The sequence below is a fragment of the Rutilus rutilus genome (genome assembly GCF_951802725.1).
Source record: "Rutilus rutilus genome assembly, chromosome: 12".
In the NCBI taxonomy this organism is placed as follows: domain Eukaryota; kingdom Metazoa; phylum Chordata; class Actinopteri; order Cypriniformes; family Leuciscidae; genus Rutilus; species Rutilus rutilus.
In genome coordinates this window covers 7,074,926-7,099,288 of record NC_140217.1, presented here as the reverse complement: position 1 = coordinate 7,099,288, position 24,363 = coordinate 7,074,926, and the positions used below count along the sequence as shown (strand labels likewise).

The following is a 24,363-nucleotide window of genomic DNA, read 5'->3' as shown; positions in this document are numbered from 1 at the left end:
CACTAGAAATCTTTTGTAACATTATACATTTCTTTACCGTAACTTTTGATCAATTTAATGCATCCATGCTGAATAAAAGTATTAGTTTTTTTATCTTACTTACCCCAAACTTTTGAATGGTAGTGTATTATGGTTCGAGCACAATTGCTTTCAACATTGATAATAAAAAGAAATGTTTCTTTCGAATTTATTTGTTTTTTTTATTGTAATAATACTTCACAATATTGCTGTTTCACTGTATTTTTGATCAAATAAATGCAGCCTTGGTGACCATAAGACTTTAAAAAATCTTTATTATTCCAAACTTTTGACCGGCAGTGTAACTTGTAAGTCTCCATTACCTTAATTTCATTGAAGAAGTATTTCTTGTCGTCAGGGTAAAGGAGGTCAGCGATGCCATAATCCGCTATTTGAACTATAAAGTCACTCTTGAGCAGAATGTTGCGGGCAGCCAGGTTCCTGTGGACCATTCTCTGCTCCTCTAGATAGTACATACCCTAGCAAGTGAGCAAGTGAGGAAAGACTTGAGTTTGTTTAAGTGGGCTTGAAATGATCTGAATACCTGAATACCACAAAACACAAAGCCAGACTTTCTGACCCTCTCACCTTGGCAATCTGCACACACCAGTTGAGCAGTCTCTGAGGGTTGAGGCCGTCTCTGCGCTGGCGGATGTGCTCCAGCAACGACCCCTGTGGACTGAGCTGAGTGACCAGCTGCAGACTGGGTCCCGGACAGATGCCCAAGAGCCGCACTATATACGGGTGGTCCAAACTCCCCATAGCCAACATATGCTGCAAGACAACAGAAATCATTCAGAATGTCATTTTGTGTGTACGCTGTTTTTTAATGTTTTTATTTTGTTGTCTTGTAAAAGGTATTAATGACTGGTTAACGTATAATAATACGTATTAAAGGTTGTATCAGCGATTTCATCACACAAAAACAATTGGTTTCACCAACCACTCAAAACCAAAATAAATAGTGTTCCAACCAATCACCGACAGGGGGTGGGTGTTGTGAGGTTTTGCCACCCCCTGTCGGTGATTGGTTGGAACACTATTTATTTTGGTTTTGAGTGGTTGGTGAAACCAATTGTTTTTGTGTGCAGATCTCAGAGCCTAGGCTGCCTACAGAGACGCGTTTGTTTGACGGCCTGCTTATGGGGCGGGCAGCTAGCGGATCGTTAGGAAAGATTAGATGAATGTGATCATTTATGTTTGGGCCTTTTTTGGGCCTGAAATCACTGATACAACCTTTAATAATCTTATAAATGTCTTATATATGTCACTATGAACAAATAAAAATGTAAATTAAATTAACATGAATTGTGTTCATTTATTAATCACAGTGCAACCCATTCAAAAGTTTGGGGTTGGTATGATTTTTAAATGTTTTTGAAATAAGTCTCGTAATACTCAACAAACTGCATTTATGTGATCAAAAATACAGTAGATCTGATAGAGAATTATATTTTTTAATGAAATAAAATAAAATAGTAAACAATTAATTAACATTTTAATAATATTTCAAATATTGTACAATTTAAATTGTTTTCTTATTTAATAAAAAACATTTATTTACTTTAAAATTAAAAACAGTTCAGCATCATTAGTCTTCAGTCAGTGTCACATGATTCCTCAGAAATCACACTAATATGCTGATTTGTTGCTCAAGAATCATTTCTTACAATTATCAATTTTGAAAACAGTGCTGCTTAATATTTTTTCAGTATTCTTTGATGAATAGAAAATTCAAAACAATAGCATTTATTATAAATAGAAAGTTTTTGTAACATTGAAAATGTTTTTATTGTCACTTTTGGTCAATTTAATGCATCTTTGCTGAATTAAGAAAAAAATCTTACAAGCCCAAGCTTTTGAACAGTAGCGTATATAGGCTATGTGTGTGTGTGTTTGTGTGTGTGTTGTAGTATTATTTGCTCTCTGTCTTTAGCTCACAAACATGTGCGCACACACACACATCACTCTTTCCTTGCTCATTTTTTTCACTTCTGTCTGTTGATTTTTAAATGCACTTGTAATAAATAGAAGATTGCGAGTATCTCAGTGTGTAATCCTTTTTTGAATACGCAGCAAATGAATTTCAAGTACTGAGTTTTTTTTACACTTTTTGGTGTGTGTGTGTGTGTGTGTGTGTGTCGTACATCTGTAAGTTCCTGAAAGGTCTGTCGTCCTGTACGGTCTTGGATAGTCTTGATAGCCACTGGAATCTTTACTGTGTCTCCTTCTGGTATCCAAACTCCCTGTGAAGATACAAACGAAAAAGGAGAACTATACAAGGAGCCAAAATAAGGAAGAAAACAATGTGTTAGGAAAACACCTAGAGGAAATGGTTCAGTAACTTATACGAGCTATTGTCAGGTTTCAGTATGAGCTCATGTAATGACATCAGAGTGTGTAAGTACCTTGTGCACAGAGCCAAACACTCCAGAGCCGAGAAGTTTGATCTTTCGTAGTTCAGACCCCCTCAAAATCCGAGCGTGAACTTTTACGCCTTTTTCTCCGGGTTCCAGTGGTTCAAAACTCTAAATGCATTTTTAAACGTTATAAATCCTTATATACAACACTTCAATAATTCAATTTGCTGAATTCATTTTGACTATACGTATCTCTGCACACACCTCTCCACTCTGCAGATATCTCCTCATGGCACGTTTCTGGCGGATGGCAACACTTCTGCGATACAGAACACTCAGCACAAACACTGAGAATGCGACCATCACCCCGAATATAACGCTCAGCACTATTGCTGTCACCGGCAAACTGCAACACAACATGTTTACACAATTACATGCCGGCTGGCAACTGCAGGTGATACATCGATCGCACCAGCAGAGGGAGACACTTACCCAGCAGCCGACCTGGATGAATCCACACAATCATTCTGACCTGGACCCAAACATCTGAGACAGGAAATATACAGAATTATAGTTACAATGACATGCACAACATGTATTTTATTGCACTTTAATTGGCATTCTGAGCCTCCTCACCCCAGGGTGCAGTTGGCATGGCATGGTTGGCATTTGTGCTGGCCACTGGAGAACTTATAAATGATGAGCCCATTTTCCCCCTGAACCCCCTCTGGACACGAGGAGACGCAGTACGGCCCGTCCTGCAATTGCACACATGCTTCACACTCATCAGCACCCTGCAGGACAAATGAGATGGAGAGATTATGTAATAAATCAAACAATCCGTGCAAACAGCGAGTGACATTCTACCAAAGATCAAAAGATTACCGGTCCTCTGCAGGTGTGTTTGTAGTGCTGCACCGCGCACTCCTGGTGACACGGCATACACTCTCCTTTAGGTCCTGCAAACTCTCGTTTTTCACTGTGGAGAGGTTCAGAAAATCTATTTTCTCACAGCAATGAATCATATATTGTTTTCTTATCTACAATACACACATCAAAAGGACCCTTTGTTTCAATGCCAAAATCACTGAAATGTTCATTCCAGAGAAATTCCTGTGAGCACTGATTTCTCAATAGACTGGAAATATCATAACCCCTTAAGGCTTTTTGTCATCAGAAATGGTCATACATTTTTAACAGTTACAATGATGCATGAAGATGCATGCTAAACAATACAATTCTAGTTAAATATGGTGCCGAACGTGAGATACTGACCCTGACATAAAGTTGCAGTGTGGTACACATGTTCCTCCTCTGCTGTAGTTCTTGCAAGACAGACACTGACTGGGTCCCGGACCCCAGCAGCCCTCAGATGAACACAGGGGATCACACACATGGCCTTCTTCAACTACAAACACACAGCAATACTGAATTTGAGATTTTCTTTTCAGTAGTCAGTAATGATTTGATTAGTGATACAGTTATTTAAAGGGTTAATTCATCCAAAAATTCTGTCATTAATTATTCACCCTCATGTCGTTCCAAACCTGTAAGACTTTCGTTCATCTTCGTAACACAAATGAAGATCATTTTGATGAAATCTGAGAGATTTCTGTCCTTTCATTGACAGCAACGCAACTACCACTTTGACGCTTCAAAAAGTTCATAAAGATCATAAAACTAATCCATAAATTGAGCGGTTTAGTCAAAGTTTTCTGAAGAGACTCGATCACTTTATACGACAGATTGAATATAGACTTTTATTCACATTTAAACATTGATCAGCGAACATAAACAGAAGCTCAACCGAACCGGCTTAATATGTGAGAACAAACCTCTTGCAGAAGCTCAAACGTGCAGCGAGAATGAATGAGAATGAACACAAGAATTAACCTCATTGGTTCTCGCACGTCAAGCGAACATGCTTGAGCTTCCGTTTACCACAACTGATGTGTGAGTTGATCAATGTTTATATGTGAATAAAAGCCTAAATTCAATCTGTTCATCAAATAAAGCGATCAAGTCTCTTCAGAAAATTTTGTCTAAATCGCTTAATTCATATGGATTCCTTTCACGATCTCTTCTATGAACTTTTTGAAGCGTCAAAGTGGTAGTTGCGTAGACTGTCAATGGAGGGATAGAAAACTCAGATTTCATAAAAAAGAACTATCCCTTTAATATTTCATATTCATTAATATATATTAAATTCTAAATCATGTATTTAATATTTTTAGGACACTGTCAGACTTAAAGTCGGCATAAAACAAAAGTTGCAGTAGTCTTTTCTAATTGTGGCATATATACGAGTGAAATGGCTTCTCAAACGAGAAAAAATGTTGGGTGGGACTTGATTTTGTCCGTCAGGAATTGATCGGATCGTTGTGGTTTGCTATTGGTCGATCTCATGTGAGTGACAGGTTGCCCCGCCCTCACACCAGTAAACACATCATCAGAGAAGAGAAGAGAAGTCGTTACAAGGAGAGGGGGAAGTTATTTTGATTAAAGATTATGAGGGCACATTAATAAAAAAAAATAAAGATGTGCATGGATAAATCATTTATAATAAATACTGCAATATTCCATAAAAAAAATAATTTTCCATTTGGATTTTATGGTGAATTTAAAACCACTTCCCAATGATTAACTAGTCATTCAGACAACCCACAACTAGTCGATAGTGAAAAACTCATTTTGGTAATACGCCACATGTACTCACTGCACAGCTCTTGTGGGTGGTTCTCTTTGATGTCGAGGGACTTCTGGCGGCGCGCGGCCCTGGCGCCGCTCCCGAAGAGACGTGTCCAGTTCACTGTGTGGTGATAGCACAGCTGCTTGTTTCCTGTAATGTAGATGCCTCCGTCACCGATTCGTCTGAGAGAGCGAAGACCCAGGGACTTCAGTGTGGGAATCTTCATCACCAAAAGCGAGTAACCTCTGAGAGAGAGCAAGTGGAAATGTCATTTAAAAGATAAACGAGAAATAAAATGACATGGTACTTAAAGTCAACATGAAATTAACTGACCCTATTTACTTGCTTAATACAAGTTGCTGGTTTTATTATGCACAATTTATCGGTGCACATTATTCTAAAGAAGAAATGCAAAAGTCCATAGACCCCCCCAATATAGAAAATCAAGTCTAATTGAATATCCTGTGTATGTCAGTTAGGGAGTACTGTTTAAAAGTTTGGGGTCGGTGTGATTATTTTTATGAATGTATTCAAAAACAGTAAAAACTAATCAAATATTTATCAAATACAGTAAAAACAGCAATATTCTGAAATATTATTACAATTATTACAAAATGACTGTTAAATTTAGCTAAATCTTCATCAGGCATTACTCCAGTTTTCAGTGTCACATGATCCTTCAGAAATCATTCTAATATGATAAAGAAACATTTTTCTGCTGCTTAATATTTTTCTGGAAACCATGACACATTTTTTTCAGGATTATTTGATGAATAGAAAGTTTAAATAACCCATTTATTTGAAATATAACTATTTTGTTTCATTATAAATGTATTTACTGTCACTTTTGATCAATTGAATGCATCCTTGCTGAATAAAAGTATTACTTTCTTTAAAAAATATATATTTTACTGACCCCAAACTTTTGAATAGTAGTGTATGTCAGATGGGTTGCGAACAGCATTTCATGTTGACTTTAAGACTCTTAAAAAACAAATGCAAAACTGCTGCAATGGGATAGCTGGGGATCAACTATAAAAAAATAACATTGCTCCCATGTACTGTACTTTCATGAAGACTCTACACATATTATTTAAACAACGTCTCAAGAGCTTCATTCCTGGTGATTAGGTGAAATCAACATTGTAAATGAGTTTTTTATGATAAGCAGAAAACTTTCCATGTTCTCCATGCAAGATTTCCCACCACCAATCTTTCCCACCACCGTTAAAGCACGTTTAAGCAATGCACAATGTGATATTCTAACGTTTTGTATATGAATATATAGAACAATTAAGTATAGAGAGAAAAGGGGTACAAGCTGGACACACAATCCTACCTCTTAGAGCTTACTCCTCTGGAGGAAGAACAAGACAGGAGCATGAAAATTAATAATTTATATAACACAACTTCTAGAAATATCAGGCATCAATTATTATGTTATTGTAATATTAAAAATATTTTTTATTATTAATATCACTGCTTCTAAATGGCTGCTAGGCTGCTATTTACATCTTCATCCCAGTCAAAAAAGCACACCAATATATCCTGGTCCAAACCTAATACAGTACATATCCTACCACTTTAAATGTAATTAAGGGATTTTTATTTAAATGGTTTAATTGTTGGCTAGCTAAATCCAATCTCTGTGAAAGGTTATAGCACACCTCTCCACAACAATTTGAAGTCATTGTTTGAAGTCATATCATTGTTGTTCGTAGCACAAACAGTGCACATGCTACTAGTAATAACATTAATACTTTGTTTACGCTGATGCATTCAAGTGTTAAGAAATAAGGAGACAGGTAAATTATTTTTTTCAGGCTGTATGCTCACCTGTACAGCGTTCGTCCTTGTATTGTTGCTAGATTTGAGAAGACAGAAAGATCTTCCAACTCTTCGGGCCAAGACTGAATACTCAGAATGTCTATCAAGCAGACAGAAGGGTTAGTTAGATGGTAGAAATGGCAAAAGCACACACACACACACACACACACACACACACACACACACACCTGTGATTTCTCTGACAGTGTTGAAGATCTTCAGTTTCTTTGGATCAAGAGCACTAATATTTTTGTAACTGTCTCTGTGGAGGAAAGAGAGACACATGAAAGGTTGGATGAACCATTTCCCAACACCTTCAACTATGGACACTGGCCTTGTGAACCTTTAGAAAATAAACTCCTTTCACAAGTTTATGTGCCTATATCATCCTATAGCGTATAAGTGATAAACAGATTTGGCTTGCTGTCTACTATAGAGGGGCTTGTAGAGGATATTCTACTCAAGCTCAGATTGACCCCTATTACACATAGGCAAAAAACATAAATAGTCCAGGCGTTTTAAGCCAAAATGGGGGTCAACTGTGAACAAATTGCAACAGAAGCAAACTCAACTGATTTTGTATCCTCAATATGTCCTGAGTAAGGGAAAAAAAGCCCCGAAGAATCCCATTAGGGGAAAATTCCGAAAAAGACCCAAATATATCCTATTCATACGCCTATTCATTATTTTTCTCACATGAATAGGGTAAAAAATGTAACCTTTAGATATCACCATGAAAATGACTGAGTTGATTACTTGTATCAAGACAAACAAAAAATGTATTACAAGTTTTTTTAAATTGTTTGTTAACATGGACAAACGGTGCATAATCTAATTACAGATGTGCTAATTTGCATAAATACCACAACAGATCTAAACACTGGGTATAGCCAGGTGAAAATGTCTTGTTGAATCTTGTTGACACATAACAGTAAAAGACTAAATGTTAAGGTCTGAATGGAACCCATTTAGGCTACCCATGAGCATTAATACATAGAGGCAGGAAGAAGTACTTTAAACCAGCTTTTATTAATGTTTAAGAGATGGGGTTTGGGGCTGGGTCCGTGGGACTGTTTCTGGGGGACGAGTCTGAGGCAAGAACAGGAGACAATGGTGAGTAGAATGCAGAAGACAAAAAGGTAGGTAAAATAAAAAGTGAATCCCCAGAAATAGTCCCATGGTCCCAGCCCCAAACCCCATCTCTGCAATAATAATGAATAAAGGCTGGTTTAAAGTACTTCTTCCTGCCTCTATGTATTAATGCTCATGGGTAGCCTAAATGGGTTCCATTCAGACCTTAACATTAAGTCTTTTACTGTTATGTGTCAACAAGATTCAACAAGACATTTTCACCTGGCTATACCCAGTGTTTAGATCTGTTGTTGTGGTATTTATGCAAATTAGCACATCTGTAATTAGATTATGCACCGTTTGTCCATGTTAACAAACAATTTAAAAAAACTTGTAATACATTTTTTGTTTGTCTTGATATAAGTAATCAACTCAGTAATTTTCATGGTGGTGAAGGTTACATTTTTTACCCTATTCATGTGAGAAAAATAATGAATAGGCGTATGAATAGGATATATTTGGGTCTTTTTTGGAACTTTCCCCTAATGGGATTCTTCGGGGCTTTTTTTTCCTTACTCAGGACATATTGAGGATACAAAATCAGTTGAGTTGTTGCAATTTGTTCACCCTTTTTTCTTAAAACGCCTGGACTAAAAGGAGGAGGAGAGGAGGAGGAGGGATGCCGAGGCAGTTGTAAGAGGTTGTTTTTACACCCTGGTAACAATTAGAAGATTAGATGGGCGTACTCCTCTTGAAATTACGTTTAATAACTTCACATAAAAACACCCTTCACACTCTCACTTGTTTATTTAATTTGTCCACTATTTCCAGCAGAGGATATGAAAGGAGAACTCATTTTTGTCATGAACATTTCAACCACCCGGCTTTTCAAACGATGTATTGTTTAATAGCATTCTGCGGTGGAAATGTATATGATATGCATTTTAAACATTTTCTTTGTGAGGTTCATTTCTTAGCCAGCATACTCTAAGTATTCTTAATAAACACAATGAAACAATATTTGCTAACTTGATCAAATTACAGCATGTTTGGAAATGGCACACAGTAAAAAAACTGCTTACAACTGATTTAAAATGAAAATTTACACACATTTAATTTCAGCAGATTTATTTTAAATCAGAATTTTCTTCCACTCACCCTCTAATTCCTGTTACAAGGAAATGCAGGCTGCCCTGAATCTTAGTGCAGTTTATGAAGCTGTCGATGTTCTGTGAGTCTACGGTCTGTCTGGAAGGTGTACCAGTGCCAACACATGCTGCACAAAGAGAAGAAACAAACAAGAAACACGGTTATGATTGAGAACACACTAAGATGGACATAAAGGAGATTTTATTTACTTTATTTTACAGTCCTGTTCCCTATGTACATATTATGTACTGTACTAAATCTAACCCATGTAGTTACCTTATATTACCCAATACTTTCTTAAGTTGACTGGAAGTACACGTAAGTGCACACATACTGTAAATGCAGATCATTTTGCTTATTTCTCAATGAACAGTGATGCAACTTTCAATAAAAATTCCATATGACATAAATCTATGAACAGGAGTGCCATACATTTTTGCTTGTGTTTTTTCCCAGAAATGCAAAATGCTTTTTAAGGGTTGGGTTGGAGCTAGTCTGTAGTAATTTTGATTAGGTTTACATACACTACAGGTCGAAAGTTTGGAATAATAAAGACTTATTTATGGTTTTGAACTGGTTTTGTCCTTTACAGTAAGCTCACTAAGGCTGCATTTATTTCATAAATAAATAGCCTACTGTAAAAACAGTTTTATTGTGAAAAAGAACATTATTATTACAGAGTCAAAGAATAGTTTTTCATTTTAATATATTTTAAAATGTAATTTATCCCTGTGATGCAAAGCTGAATTTTCATCATTACTCATAACATTTCTTCTTCTTATTACAACTACTAATGCTTTTTTATTATTATTATTGCGGCTAAATATTTTTGTAGAAACCATGATACATTTTTCAGGATTCTCTGATGAATAGAAAGTTCAAAAGAACAGCATTTATACATTTTGTAACATTTTAAATGGCTTTACTGTGACTTTTAATCAATTTAATATATTACAATAGAATACAATTATTTTAAATTGTGATAATATTTCACAATATTTCTGTATTTTTGATCAAATAAATACAGCCTTGGTGAGCATAAGAGACTTCTGTCAAAAACATTAAACTATTCGAAACTTTTGAAGTCGATGATATGTTCCCATTGAAGATAACTAGGTAAATAAAAGTGTGCATGTTACCTTTTGGACAGAGTCCACCACACGGCTCACATCTTTTCATCCCCTTTTTATCCACCTCCATCTTGTTTGCTGGACAGCTGCTAACACATGAACTGCCATCTACAAGAAAGTTAGCTGAGGTACAAGAGAACAGAAGTCAAACAATTAGATTACACCATAAATCCTTCAAAAAGCCTATTCAGGTTTCGAGACTCGAGAGTGCGGGATATTCAGTTGACATCAACTGAACCATAACCCATAACCCATGAAATGACATAGGAATCACTTACTTGGACAATGTGATACACACATTGTGCCGAACTGGTATTTTGCATTAGGATTCGGTTCCAATTTGAACGTCACTTTATTATAGATGAGAGCCTGGGGACACTGCGGCACACACGACCCTGAGTTGTTAAAATTTCTGCAGGCCTGTGAACACATACATAGTCAAATCAAAGCAAGCAAGGCTGTTGTTATGTTAACCTAGAGTGGTGCATGTTGAAGAACTGGTGTGAGTTTATTGAACATACAAAGCAGTTGGTGTCGAGGGGTCCGGTGCAGCCCCCGGCACACTCTATGTGACAGCACTCGCTGGGGCTGCGTCCAAAACAGCGGCCGTTACACTGCGGTGCACACACTGTCTTCGTCACTGAGAACGGGAGAGAAACAGAGTGAGTAGTGTGTGTGTGTGTATGTGTGTGTGATATACAGAAAGCTGAGCAACATGTGTGTGTGTGTGTGTGTGTTTATGTGTGTGTGTATAACTACTTAACCATGTTTTGGGGACAAATTTGTACCCAGAAACGAGCTAAACCTGATAAAACCTCATTTTCGGGATGTCCTTATTTGTAAAACAGCATAAAAATAAAGCAAATAAAGTTGTTACAAATTGTAAAAATTAAGAATGTTTTCATTAGAGTTAGTGTGTGGGTTAGGTTATAGTATTTATTGCTATATGTAAAAACAATAAAAGTTAGCTAGGTAAGTAAACTGCTGCGTCCCAATTCAGAGGCTGAATTCGAAGGCCGACTGCGTCACCGCTGCGCGACGAAGGCTGTCCCAATTCGAAGGCTCCTTCAAATGCAGCCTATAAATGCAGCCTTCGTTTCCCGTACAATGAAGAATTCAACAGACAGAGCCTTCGCAGCCCAGAATTCATTGCGTGCCAGTGACTACAGGAATTTTTTTAGAGAAATCGCGGGATTACACTTTTAACGTATTGGGTTTCAGTTTACTCAAATATCTAATGACGCAAATGTAAAAAATAAAAAAAACTTTAAAGCGGCTCAAATGTTGACATATGGTAATTAGATGCGATTATATATAGTTTATACTCTTTATTATACAGAAATGGACCATGGCGAACATATTTAGACAGTTTGTGAACCCTGATTTGTTTTTTGACAGTTTCAAAAAAGTCCAAAAGTTACTGCCACTCATCAACGGCAGCTGTCACATTTGCTAGGCGACAAGAACAATCTTCTGTAGGCTTTGACTGTCCCATTTAAAAATGCTCGGTCCAACCTTTACGGCCTTCGAAAATTGCAGCCTCTGAATTGGGACACAGCTATCGTGTGTGTGTTTGTGTGTGTGTGTGTGGTCCAGGTAAACCATACGTTATGAGGCCAAAATGTCCCCAGAAATGGCAATATCCAAAATCCCAAAAAAACATTTTTTTGTTCCCATGAGGGAAACAGCCTATTAATCAGACTAAATAATATTTTTTGAAAATGTAAAAATGCTGAAAGTTTTCTGTGATGTGTAGGGTTAGGGGTAGGTATAGGTTTAGGGGATAGAATATACAGTGTGTACACTAGTATAAAAATCATTATGTCTATGGAACGTCCCCATAAAACATGAAAAGATAACATGAGTGTGAGTGAGACTTACAGATTTGACAAGTGTCATTTCCTGGACCCCAACACCGGGCGCTACAAGACTCATGACAGGGAACTAAACAGAAAATGCATTATAATTTATACATTTCCAAATTAAAACTGTTTCTATCTATTTTGCTACAATATTAAGCCTTCTAAACTATTTAATATCAACCTTTGATCCTCTGATAACATTTATTTATTAAAATGTATTAATAAATATTCATTTAAATATAGTTATCTATTAAAAATATATACACTACCATTCTAAAGGTTGTGGTCAATAAGTATTTTGATTAAAAAAAGAAAAAAGAAAAAAAAAGACAACAAAGTTGTGCATATATTATTGTCTCCTTACATTCTGGTCCATTGTCTTGGATGATGACTTCTGCTCCACTGTCTTTCACAATATCTAACCAGTTGATCTGCGGCGCATAACTCAAGAATTTATTCTGGATGATCTGCACTCCCCCCTCCAGGATCTCTGTAGATCATAATGAATTTGAGAAATATAGAAATATCAAAGACAGAATCAAATACCTTGTAGAACTCAAAACATGTTTTCTGAACTCTCAAAAGAAATGAAACCATATTAAAGAGTTTTTACGAAGGATAGAATTTTTTTTCTCAGGATTTTAAGATTTACTGAAGACAATTTGAGTGTATCCTCAAAAGTCACTGCCGCAATACAAGGGTTTTATGAATGTTTGCTACGTTTTTGTTAGGGGATTGTTAGGGTGTTCAAGGTGGTTGCTTCAACAAGCCACATTAGAGGAATCATTTAAGTTCATAGCACAAACCGTACAGAACATTATCTGCTTATAGAGATTTTGAAAAACACCCATGAATAATCAAACATTACAGCTGTGCTCGGTTTTAAAAAATATGTAACATTCATATTGATTCTACACTTTGAGTCAGGAATTAGTAAGAGGTTAAAGGAAGGGCATTTTAAAGGATGACAAACATGTTCATTGATTCACACACTCAGAGAAACACAATGGAAAGATAAAAGCACATGGATTGTATTTCACATCAGACATGTCGTGTTTGCTGAAGCCGGTCGGGACATGCTCTAGCCTAACTGTAGCCATCTAACGTCAGTCTCCTGGAATTTTTCATGAGGAGCAATATCATAAAGGATTTTTCTATAAACTACAAGGTACTCAAGGCAGTCACAAGAATGCGTCAGTCCAGGTTTGGGTTCGTGATGGGAGAGTGCTCATTTATGGGTGAACTATTTCTTTAATAAACCACGCACAAAAAATCGTTCTTCTGTCCGTTGACTCATTCTTCCATACCACACCCTCCAGAGTGTCTTGTTGCCATGAAAACTGTGTGGGTGTTTTGACAGAATGGGTTTCTGTGGGTGAGAATGTGTCACCTGTCACGTATGTGTTAGCGCACCTGTCAAGTGTGTGAGGCCCAGCTCCTTTAGTCCATACACTCCATCCTTCTGGTAGTTGACGAGGACGGCCAGAGCAAAGCGATCTTCGTACAGTGACGTCCCTCGGATGACTCGCAACTGTTCCAGCGGTAAACGCCTGAACTGGTTTATAGCGATGAGGATGTACCCTGTTACCTCACGGATAGACTGTGAAGAGACACATCCATAAAATGAAACATATACAACACACTCAGACATGGGCCCACACATGTGAATCAGGTTGATCAGACTGATTTTGCTTTATTCATGTCATAGCAGATCTATTGTTAAATCCTTTAAATCCTACGAACGTCGTCTCTTTTCCCCACCTGTAGGAATGAGAAATCACGGTTGTGCTCCATCTGTGTGATCTCCAGGTTTCCTATGACAATCTGGCAGCCCGTGTACATCTCCTTCATGAGCTTGTACTGGACCTCTGAGGTTCCTGTCACACTCAACAAGTTCTGAGTGCCGGTGCACATCGCCACTGTAGAGAGAGAGAGAGAGAGAGAGAGAGAGAGAGAGAATGAACGTATTGTTCCAAAAACAAATACACTACCGTTCAAATGTTTGGGATCGGAAAGATTTTTAAATGTTTTTGAAAAAAGTCTCTTACACTAAAAAATTATCGTGATTTTTAACGGTAAAAAACTGTTAATTGGTTAACAGAAAGTTTCCGTACTATATACGGTAAATAACTGTGATAGATCTAATGGTACATTTAATGTGATTTTACTGTAAAATACCGTTAAATTTACCGTTTTTGAAAGTGAAAAAGAACAAGTCATTGTATAATTTACAGTGAAAAACCGTAAATTGACATTCCCACAATTCCCTGCGTGACACTAAACATTTGATCTATTTTTGTTAAAATAACTATGTTTCTTCATAGTTTTCTTAGTTTGTTCTAATCAGTTATGTACATTAGGGTTTTATGTTACATTTAATGTTGTTAAATTAATGTTTATTGCATTTTTTAAATTTCATGTGTGTTACCATGATGGTGTTTAATGTTTGTGTGAATGACACTGTGCAGCTTCTATTACATGTCTTATGTAAGAGCTGCTTGTGATGAGGTTTGATTGATCATGTGACTCTCATCACTGCTGTGATTGTTGATTATCAGTGTATTACAATAGAACAAAACAGAATATTTCAATAGGATGTTAAATTCACATTATATCAGATAATTAATTATGGTTTATTACTGTAAATTTTAAGTTAAGCCTGTAAAACCAATAATGTTGCTACTGTATTTTTTACAGTGTATGCTAACCAAGGCTGCATCTATTTAATGAAAAAATGATTTGAATATATTTTAAAATTTAATTTATTCCTGCGGTGGCAAAACTGAATTTTCAGCATCTTTACTATAGTCACATGACCTTCAGAAATATTTCGAATATGCTGATTTACTGCTCAAGAAACATTGTTATCAATGTTTAACACAGTAGTGCTGCTTAATATTTTCCAATATTATTTGAAATATAAATATATTTTTTATATGTATTTACTATCACTTTTGATCAATTTAATGGATCTTTGATGAATAAAACGATTACATTCTTTAAAAAATAAAATAGAATAAAAAGTTTGTACTGTCCCAACACTTTTAAATGGTTGTGTATATAATACATTTCTATTTAAAAGAAATATGTATGTTCATTTATAACTGCATAATGATTGCTAAAGTGCATCATGTCTATCTCAATACTCCCAGCTAATATTTAACATGCACATTTATATATTTATGCAGTAAGAAGCCTTGAATTAGGTGGATAATGATGAGGGGTCATTTTTTTAATAATAACCGACTGACAGCACATTATGCCTTATTTAATGCAAAAAAATCTTAAAATGTGCATCAGCCGATGATAACGCTGATACAGCTGTAGTAATTTCTCTTGCATTGTTGTTCATTTAGTGACATCAGGAAAGACTGAGGTAGTTTGAGGTGAAGCTGTTTTGCATTTCAAATTTTGCCCTTGGTTCTGTCACGGTCAAAACAAAGCATTACCGAGTGGGAGTCTAGGAAAGAATATTCCCGCTAATACTCCAATAGTTACTCAGAAAAGGCCCCAGGAGCTTTTACAAATTAAAACTCAAAGAAACAGAGTTCTTAGGAAACTGGTCCATTTATGATGCATTAGGATCAGAATGCAGGTTAAATAATAAAGCATTTGATATAGCAGAATCACTCGTCGATGATGGCAGGTGTGTAAAAATGTTTTGGTTAGAGCTATGGTGTAACTTTGCCATCAATCTCCCATTTATATGACCAGTATCTACAATCAAAAAACAGTGTTGGGCGAAACACATTACAAGTAACGTGGGTTAGAAAATCAGATTACTTTTTCAAAGTAACTAGTAAAGTAACGCTATACTTTTAAATGTACAACAAAATATCTAAGTTACTTTTTCAAATAATTAATGCACGTGTTTCCATGTATTGGCTTATTCATTTAACTTTTGATGTGAAAGGGCCTTTGCATTTACAAAATAGGATTTTTGTCATTAAAAACAAGCAAGAAAACCCAGCCCAGCCCAGGTGAGAAAAAGTATCACAAAAGTAATAAATATAAAGTAACTAAGTAACACGATTAGTTACTTTTTTAGGGAGTAATGCAATATTGTAACGATTATTACATTTTTAAAAGTAACTTTCCCCAACACTTTCTATATATATGTCTAATCTCAAAAATAAAGCAATGCATCTCTTCATTTCATAGGACCTGAGAAACACAGACACTTACTGATAACTCATAACTCATAAACTGTTAACACTACAGCATTACAGAGTCCAACAAATGAACTTAAAAATCTCTTGTGAAATGCAAACAGGTGTTCAGTCCACGAAGGTGTGATGTGTGGGTCAGACATCGCGCTGATATGCTTTTCAGAAAGAATTCCCATCAGTCCAGGCTCGGAAACCTTTTAGCTCTTATCAAACTTCTTTTGTAAACGCAGTGAATGTTTCACACAGACATACACCCATACACACAACACAGTGCAAACACAATTCACAGCAGTGTTATACTAATTTGTTAATATTTTAAATTAGATTTTATGTTTATAATTTCTGTTTTCTCTTTTGGTTAGTAATTTTGTGGTGTTTAAAAATGTTGTGGTATTTTAGTGCTTCACGTTCAACTAAATAAGAAATGTTTTCTTGGCAACTAGCTGAAATAAAATAAGTGTAATTTTCTTTTTATCTTTTATTTTATTTCAGTTAACCTTTATATTGTTTCAAATAACAAAAATGTTTTAACTGTAATATTAGTTAACAATAAAAACCTTGAATCATAGAACACTGAGATCCTGAAATGAATATATGGTCTTAAATGTGTCTTTCCACTGGGTACAAAATACATGTTAAAACAAATTCAGTATTTCCTTTATCCTTTATCCTATAGATAAGTGAACTGAGAACCTGAACTGATAAGATCTTGAGTTAAAGCTCAGACCTTAGGGTGAAATGGCCAACAATGGGCCAGTAATGTCAGAAACGGCTTCAAACCAGTCAAACCAGACGTTTGCATTTCTAAAGTTAAAAACGTATTGAACTTTTGCTTGCTCAGATTATCTTGAGGAAAACGACCCCAGTAATCTCACACGTCTCCTCGGAAGTTTCAGAACATAAAGTGTTACACACTGTGCTCAGATCTCCCAAAACACTAAAGTCTGCAATCAAAAGTCTTCAATATGAAACTTGTCATCACGTTGAAGCTATATGCTATTCCCATCCATGTATGCCAACATTTGTTTAAAAATGTTTTCCCTTAAGGAACTTTAGGAGAAACATTTGATGTACTTAGTCGCTACCTAAATGAACCACAACTGCCCAAACTCCATTACGTCTCCTGCGTTATGAAATAGCAATTCTCCTTTAAGTTCACAGAAATCATTCAATGGAAGCAGCAACTCTGCATTCCACCTGTAATTGTCCAACAGCTTTGAGTCAAAGATCATTTCATAACTCCCCTGGTGAAAAATAAGCTTTTTTTAAACTGGACTTGCAGATAATATAATATAAATGAAATAAAAGTCCACTTAAAGAAAAAGTAATAATTTAAAAGTTTTACTTTAAAGTACTTTTTAAATCAATATGATTAATATTTTGTCAGGCTTTAAAGAAGTACACTTAAGCACATGTAAAGTACTTTAATACAGTTTTAACTGTAGTGTATTGGTAAATTTTAAAGTCAATGCATTTTAAATGTACCAAATTGCAACTTCATTACAAATGTGTTACAATTACAAATATATTTAAGTACATGATATATAGAAAATGTTACCATAAATGCTTGTATGTACAGTACATTTGAACTATATTTCAAAGACAATAGTAGTAATTTAAAGATGTACTTAAGTTCTACTTAAGTTACTCAAACAAGTTCAACTGCATTTTATATAGGCCTACATTTAAAGAATAATGTATTTTCATTTAACTGTAAATAACATGCAATTAGTGTCAGAAAATATTACATTCAGTTTGCGCTTAAGTATTCATTTAACGTATAGGCTAATATTTCCATAATAAGCACTCTTTTTAACAGAAAGCATACTTCTTTTTTACAGCTTCATTGGTTTTTAATTGTTTTTGTACATTTCCAGTAGACCAGGGGTGTCCAATCCTCCTCCTGGAGGGCCAGAGGTTAAGGTGCGTTCACGCCATGTTCTAATCACAGTAACTACGAAATTTCACCTTGTAAAAAGCATTCACGTCCTCGTTGAACTCGTAATTACAACTCATAAGCTGGGAATTTTCGGAGAGTTCCTACTTGTACCACGTGACCGCTGCAGATTCATTTAGGTGTTGACAGGGTTGATAGAAATGCATGATTACCAGTCGGAGGATGTGAACAGCTCCAAGAACGTCAGGTGTTGCCATCTCGAAAATTATGTTAATTACGCCATGACATCAACCCCAGTTAAACACACCTGAACCAGCTCTTACCCTAGTGCAGTGGACACCAGTGTACTGTGTCTGGAGCATGAATTCACCATTTTTAAGACAGTATGCTAACAGCAGAAAGAAGGTTAAAAGAAGTCCAAATTAAAAAAAAAAGCGTATGCATACTTTTCCATTGTGCTATGTTAAACGCAAGAACGTGTTCGTTTGAACGGCCCCTCGGTGTCCTATGTGCACTCAAGTGTGCACACAATGATACAATGCTCCCATTCAACCAGAGCGCGAAAACAAGTGTAGGAATCCGCCAAATCTCAAACAAACGCACACAAAACACACACGCTACACTATCAGGTTTACACACAGGTATAGAGACAGGTACGAAAAACAAAAGCCAGGGGAGGTCTGAAGCTGCACACAACAGACAAGACTTAGCTGCCTGGTAAACAGAAACTTGGCCATGATCACAAAGGGATTATGCAAACCTGACAGATTGGTTCTCATGAGCATAAATACACATAAATATACACACTAATGTGTGAATCATTTATTGTCATTACTGGGTCAGCTAACAAACAACACATAGGCATGCACACACACAGAACCATGCCTAGCTTAATGACTTTGTTTTGCAACTAAAAGCCATTTTAAGTCACAGGTTACTCCTGTTCCCCAGGCAAGAGAAGGCGTTGTGATTTTTCAGACACATGTTTAGGTATGTGAGTTAAAGTATTGTAAAAAAACAAGTTGCCATAGCTTACTGATCATTGTAAATTATACAATTTTCTGGTGTTGATCAGCTCTAATGAATACTGGTCACTGAAATATGCTGCCTCACATAATAATTAGCAGTTAAAAACAAATTACAATATTGTCTTATTTGTTTCATTATAAATGCATTAGTTACTAACTATGAGCAATATATTTTTTTTACAGTTTTTATTAACCTTTTTTAATGTTAGTTAATAAAAAATACATTGTTCGCGTTAGTTCACAGTAAATGAACTAATGTTAACACGTACAATTTTGGATTTTAAAAACATATTAGTATTAGTACTAAAAAGCTGTTTTAACAAAAGAAACATTTGTACTTCACTATTGTAAATTGCTACCAAATATTGCTCTGTCTGAGCATCTTGATCAGCCCTAAACAGCAACGATCTGTTTGTTTGAGAAATGAGATACGGGGTGAGTGTTCGGAAACCTGTTTGAAAACAGTGATTTTTCTTTTTCGGACACTCGATTTACTAAAACACTGTGGCATCGATTTATAATCTTCTAATTAAAGGTGCAGTAAGCGATTTCTGAGAAAACGCTGATGAAAGTGGATCGGACCGAGCGCCAAAACACACTTGTAGCCAATCAGCAGTAAGGGGCGTATACACTCATGATGGGGGGGAGGTGCCTGTGTTGCATATGTTCGTGAACTTAGGGGGAAGGACATCAAGATTAGCCTGACTACGTCAGACTTCTTACTTCCGCTCAATTTCATTTCGCTTCGTACTCAGTCTGAGACAGCGTAATAGCTTTCCGTTTTCCTCCGGCCTGAAAACAGCCGGCCAATCAACGAACAGAGGGCGGGCTGAGAGCCGTGACGTAGACACTGATTGTACCGTGGATGCGTAGATTTACTTCACATAATCTGCAAAAGTCGTTCACAGCCATGTTCACTCCGGTATTTCGCTCAATGGTTTTGTTTTCGCATCATACTACATGTGTTTACAGTGGAAGTTAGATGCGGCTGAGCATGCGCATAACACACGCCATAGACAAGCGCCTCCCCGCGAGAAAGAAAACGCTTTTCAATTATGCCATGCCAGACTCTGTCTACGAAGCAAAGCGAAGTAGCAGAGTTTGGTATTACCAGGCTACATCAAGATAGGGGTGTGATCCATTTGGGTTTGTTTATGGTGATTTCAAATATCACCTTTAAAGGTTCAATATGTAACAGAGGTCAGCTAAAGAGTTGGCTGGGCAGGTAAACTTCACTCCCCTGACCCCGAATCTTGCTCGTCGCTGTGCGAGTAGGCCCATTTACAAATAGGTTTCACATAAGGATTGAAGGGTTTTTTAAAACATTGGGCCTAACTGTTTGCTGTTCACTCAAATGATTCTTTGACGTAATCCAAGAGTATTTCCATAAATGAATGTTCAATGAATGCAGAGGCGATGGCAGAAACAGAGAGGCTACACACACGCGCTTGTGAATCTATTCAACACTCATGGAGGAGCGGCCTTCAGTATGCGTGTGGGAGCCTTTAACAAACGCTGTTCTACTCATATTGACGTCTGCAAACTCTACTCAGAACACTTAACAACAATGCCAAAAGAGTGACAATCTTGGGACATTTTAAATATGTCTGTTTGTACCATTCAAGTGTACTGGTCATCTGAAAAGTATGAAGTCAGATAGGACAGTGTTGAATAAAATAATGCATGAAGTGTACGGCTGGTGCAAGCGTTCCTGAATACGTTCTTTCAAACACGTTTTGCAGAGAAACCGAGCATAGAATGATACTCAGTATGTTCTGCAGCAGTTCATTATGACATAACATGACAATGGAAGTCTGTCACCATGAATACTATTCTGTACATAGTACATTCAGTACAGCAGATTAGCTTGAAACATTCAAACATATCTCCTGTAGCTAGATCAACATATTGTGCAGTTCAACATTAGAGTGCCATGCAGAGAAATTACGAGTGTTATTCATATGAAGATGAAATTCTACAATGACTGCAGAAGTAACAGTTAAAAACATTTAAAGTGATAGTTCATTATTTAAGGTTGTAATATACACTATACGTGACTTTTGCACACATTTCCCCCCGATTTTTGCAGAAAATCAGAGCCAGTCTGCAGATTTGGGGCATTTGGAGTTGACAGATTTCACAGAAAATCATGCGGGCACAAATTCTGCTTTGATTCCATCCGGATATCAAACATGTTTGATATTTTGAGATGATATTAAAACATATTGTTTTCATCTGTCATGCGTCTTCTTCTTCCTTCTGTTCATATTTTAAAGGTTGTGTGCGTAGTGTGTGTGTAGCGTATTCCAACCTTTCCTCTTCCTCATGACGTTTCAAACAACAAAGAAAAGCAAAGCTAAAGTTGTTATTGACTGATAATCATCACCTCTACTGAGTCATCAGAACATTGTCACATTTCTCTCAAGAACACAACAAGAAGAGCTAGGACGGAAATGGCAAGATTTTCTCCAAATAACAAATACAATTTTGATCAGTATGCTTCAGTAAAAATAAAGGTTCCAAAAGGGGGATGCCATAGAAGAACAATTTTTAATTCTTTTAAATTTTTTAACAGTTCTTAAAAGAACCTTTTTGTTCTTAGAATAAAGAATATTTTAATATTTTAAAGAACATTTTTCCACATACACACACACACATTTGGTGTTAAATGGATGTTAAAGGTTCTTCAAGGAACCATTGACGCTAAAGGACCTTTACTTGGAATAATGCATTAGATCTATAATTTTATGGTGTTTTTGTGTTATTTTTGAAGCTTGACAACCCAAGTAAACACTTGCATGCAATTGCATGGATGAAAAGTACATTATTTAAAAAATAATTACAAAATTACAGTCAAATAAGACTGATCTGAGCGATGACGTGTAATTTTGTGACTCTATCCAGTAGTTTCACCTGTTTCCAGTGAGTTCCCCTGGACTATACACCTGTTGTTGTTCATGCCATTGTGCTCCACCCTTTCAACTCTACGGCAGAGGCCAAAGACCAACAAGTGCATCAAATCATATCTCACTTTATCTGTGTGTGAGCCAAAACAGATTGTTTTCCTTGTGTTGTGTATTGTACTTTCTTCTTGGATACTTCCTGTATCAGATAATTCCTCGTTAGCAAAATGAGCTTATGTGCACATGCACATAATCTACAACATATTTAACCATGAATGTAACCAAATATTTTATATCGATCAAAATGTTTTATTGATCGATATAAAATATTTGGTTACATTCATGGTTAAATATGTTGTAGATTATGTGCATGTGCATGACCATTGGACACTGAAGTGCTCTTATTGAATAGAGGCATTACATTTCAACAAAACCTACAACTATACAAATGTGCAAAATTTAAATAAATAAATAAAATGTTATGAGATTCAAAAGAGGAGAAACAGTGAAACACAGTTGGCATCACGAGTTTAAACTCCTCTGTAATTCTCTCCTTTTTGAGGACAGCCGTTGAGTCAGGAAACAGGTTTAACAAAATCTACAGGTTGAGTCACTTGTTATTTGAACTGAGCACTGATTTAGTACAGGAAAAAATCTCTCCTTTTACACTCCTAGTCTAAGACAAAAATACATATCTCGCTTAAGACACAATGGTGCAGAAACAGGTTTTCTGAATGCATTACTGACAGCAACATCACTATTTGGGGTTATTTATTTAGGCAAAGTGCAAGCACATTTGGATTTAAAAACCCATTTGTGGAACTGTTTGTGAATATTCCTTTTTAAATTAGATAACATAATTATATTTATATGCAGATTACACTTTATTATTAAATTACACTTAATTATATTTGCATGAAATGTATGCAGCTTGGACACATAATGTAAAGTATCATTCTAAGTGGAAAATATGAAGATAATGCAAGATTCAAATGTTGTTTTAATGTATTCACAGACAGGTGCATCATGCATGAGTGTAAAAACAGATTTACCTTCAGGTTTCCCGTCCTGCGTCTGAGCGCGCGCAGGTGAACGGAGCGCGAGACACAGCGCGAGCATCTGCAGCGCATTCATCTTCATTTTCATTCTCAGAATATTCCCAATGTGAAGTCAGTCCGTCAGGATGAACAGTCAGTTACATATCCATGGCGAAAGAAGCGTGGGAGAAATGATGCTCCCTTCACTTCGGCTTGTCCGAGACTGACAGAAATTCTCATCAAAAAATATCAAGTAGCCTAGTCCGTTTCCGTCGGTAACGAAAAAGTTTATAGACTGTTAAATCCTTCAGTAGCCTATACGTCAGTTAAAAACAAATAGTTTGACTGAAACAAAAACGATAATACAATCAAAATGTTGGGGGGAAAGCGACCAGACATACGGGACAGGTTAAAAGGTTCGTAAACATGAAAACACTCGCGCACGCATGAATGTTGTCTCGAGGTTTGTTACCTGTTTACGAGGACAGGTGAACGATGCTGAACGTTGATTGGCTGTGACGTCGACCGTGTAATTCCAAAGCCCGTGCATCGATTTATCTCAAACATGTAAACAAGTCATTAAGCCTTGATAGTGAACTCTTGAGTCTTGACCACTATAAACAGGCAGTGTTCAAAATTTCCCTCAGTAACCGACAGTCCTCACAGCCTACACTGAAAGCACCGACGAGATTGTGATACATGCATGTGCCAAGATTCTGCGCTCTCTCTCTCTCTCTCTCTCTCTCTCTCTCTCTCTGAACAAACACACATATACACACATCTGGGCTTTGCTGTATCGATAATAATGTCATCTTTGAGTGAGGGGTCTCATTGTGTGCAAGTCAAGGGTGGCATTGTGTCCCGGTATCGTCCACTAGTTTATCACTGTTTCTTTGATGGCTCTGGACTCACAGTCTCACAAAGGCAACTTTGTCCCTCAGTTCAGATGGCTGTAGAACTTTGAGACAAGAAAGTGTTTGAGTTTAGAGCACACATCATGTTCAGATACAAAAAATAACTGCCAAAATAATACTTTTTAATTGTATTTATTGTGATTCTTTAAATTATAAATACCTCAACAGTAAATCCTACATTTTTTGTTTAAAGTTCATATCACTCTCAGAAAAAAATAATTAATTAAATTAATCCTCACATTAATTCAATAACTGACAAAATAAAATGAAAAATAGGTAACACTTTATTTTACAGTGTCCTTGTTACAT

At 36.3% G+C, this 24,363-nt stretch overlaps 1 protein-coding gene across 1 annotated transcript in view; it reads right to left on the bottom strand.

Annotated features, from left to right (window-relative positions):
• Nucleotides 1-23,588, bottom strand: part of erbb3a (erb-b2 receptor tyrosine kinase 3a) — a 28,928-nt gene extending 5,340 nt beyond the window's left edge. Inside the window, exons 1-22 of the mRNA XM_084425454.1 lie at nt 23,156-23,588; nt 13,868-14,025; nt 13,520-13,706; nt 12,471-12,596; nt 12,126-12,188; nt 10,766-10,884; nt 10,523-10,664; nt 10,254-10,367; nt 9,124-9,241; nt 7,083-7,156; nt 6,904-6,994; nt 6,407-6,424; nt 5,095-5,312; nt 3,654-3,786; nt 3,264-3,357; nt 3,015-3,172; nt 2,871-2,924; nt 2,643-2,784; nt 2,427-2,546; nt 2,166-2,264; nt 607-792; nt 342-497 (exon numbers count right to left, since the gene is read on the bottom strand). Coding sequence (XP_084281580.1) covers nt 342-497; nt 607-792; nt 2,166-2,264; nt 2,427-2,546; nt 2,643-2,784; nt 2,871-2,924; nt 3,015-3,172; nt 3,264-3,357; nt 3,654-3,786; nt 5,095-5,312; nt 6,407-6,424; nt 6,904-6,994; nt 7,083-7,156; nt 9,124-9,241; nt 10,254-10,367; nt 10,523-10,664; nt 10,766-10,884; nt 12,126-12,188; nt 12,471-12,596; nt 13,520-13,706; nt 13,868-14,025; nt 23,156-23,249 — 2,664 coding nt within the window. The 5' untranslated portion in view covers nt 23,250-23,588. The remainder of the gene's footprint in view (nt 1-341; nt 498-606; nt 793-2,165; nt 2,265-2,426; nt 2,547-2,642; nt 2,785-2,870; nt 2,925-3,014; nt 3,173-3,263; nt 3,358-3,653; nt 3,787-5,094; nt 5,313-6,406; nt 6,425-6,903; nt 6,995-7,082; nt 7,157-9,123; nt 9,242-10,253; nt 10,368-10,522; nt 10,665-10,765; nt 10,885-12,125; nt 12,189-12,470; nt 12,597-13,519; nt 13,707-13,867; nt 14,026-23,155) is intronic.
• Between the last annotated feature and the right edge of the window lie 775 nt (nt 23,589-24,363).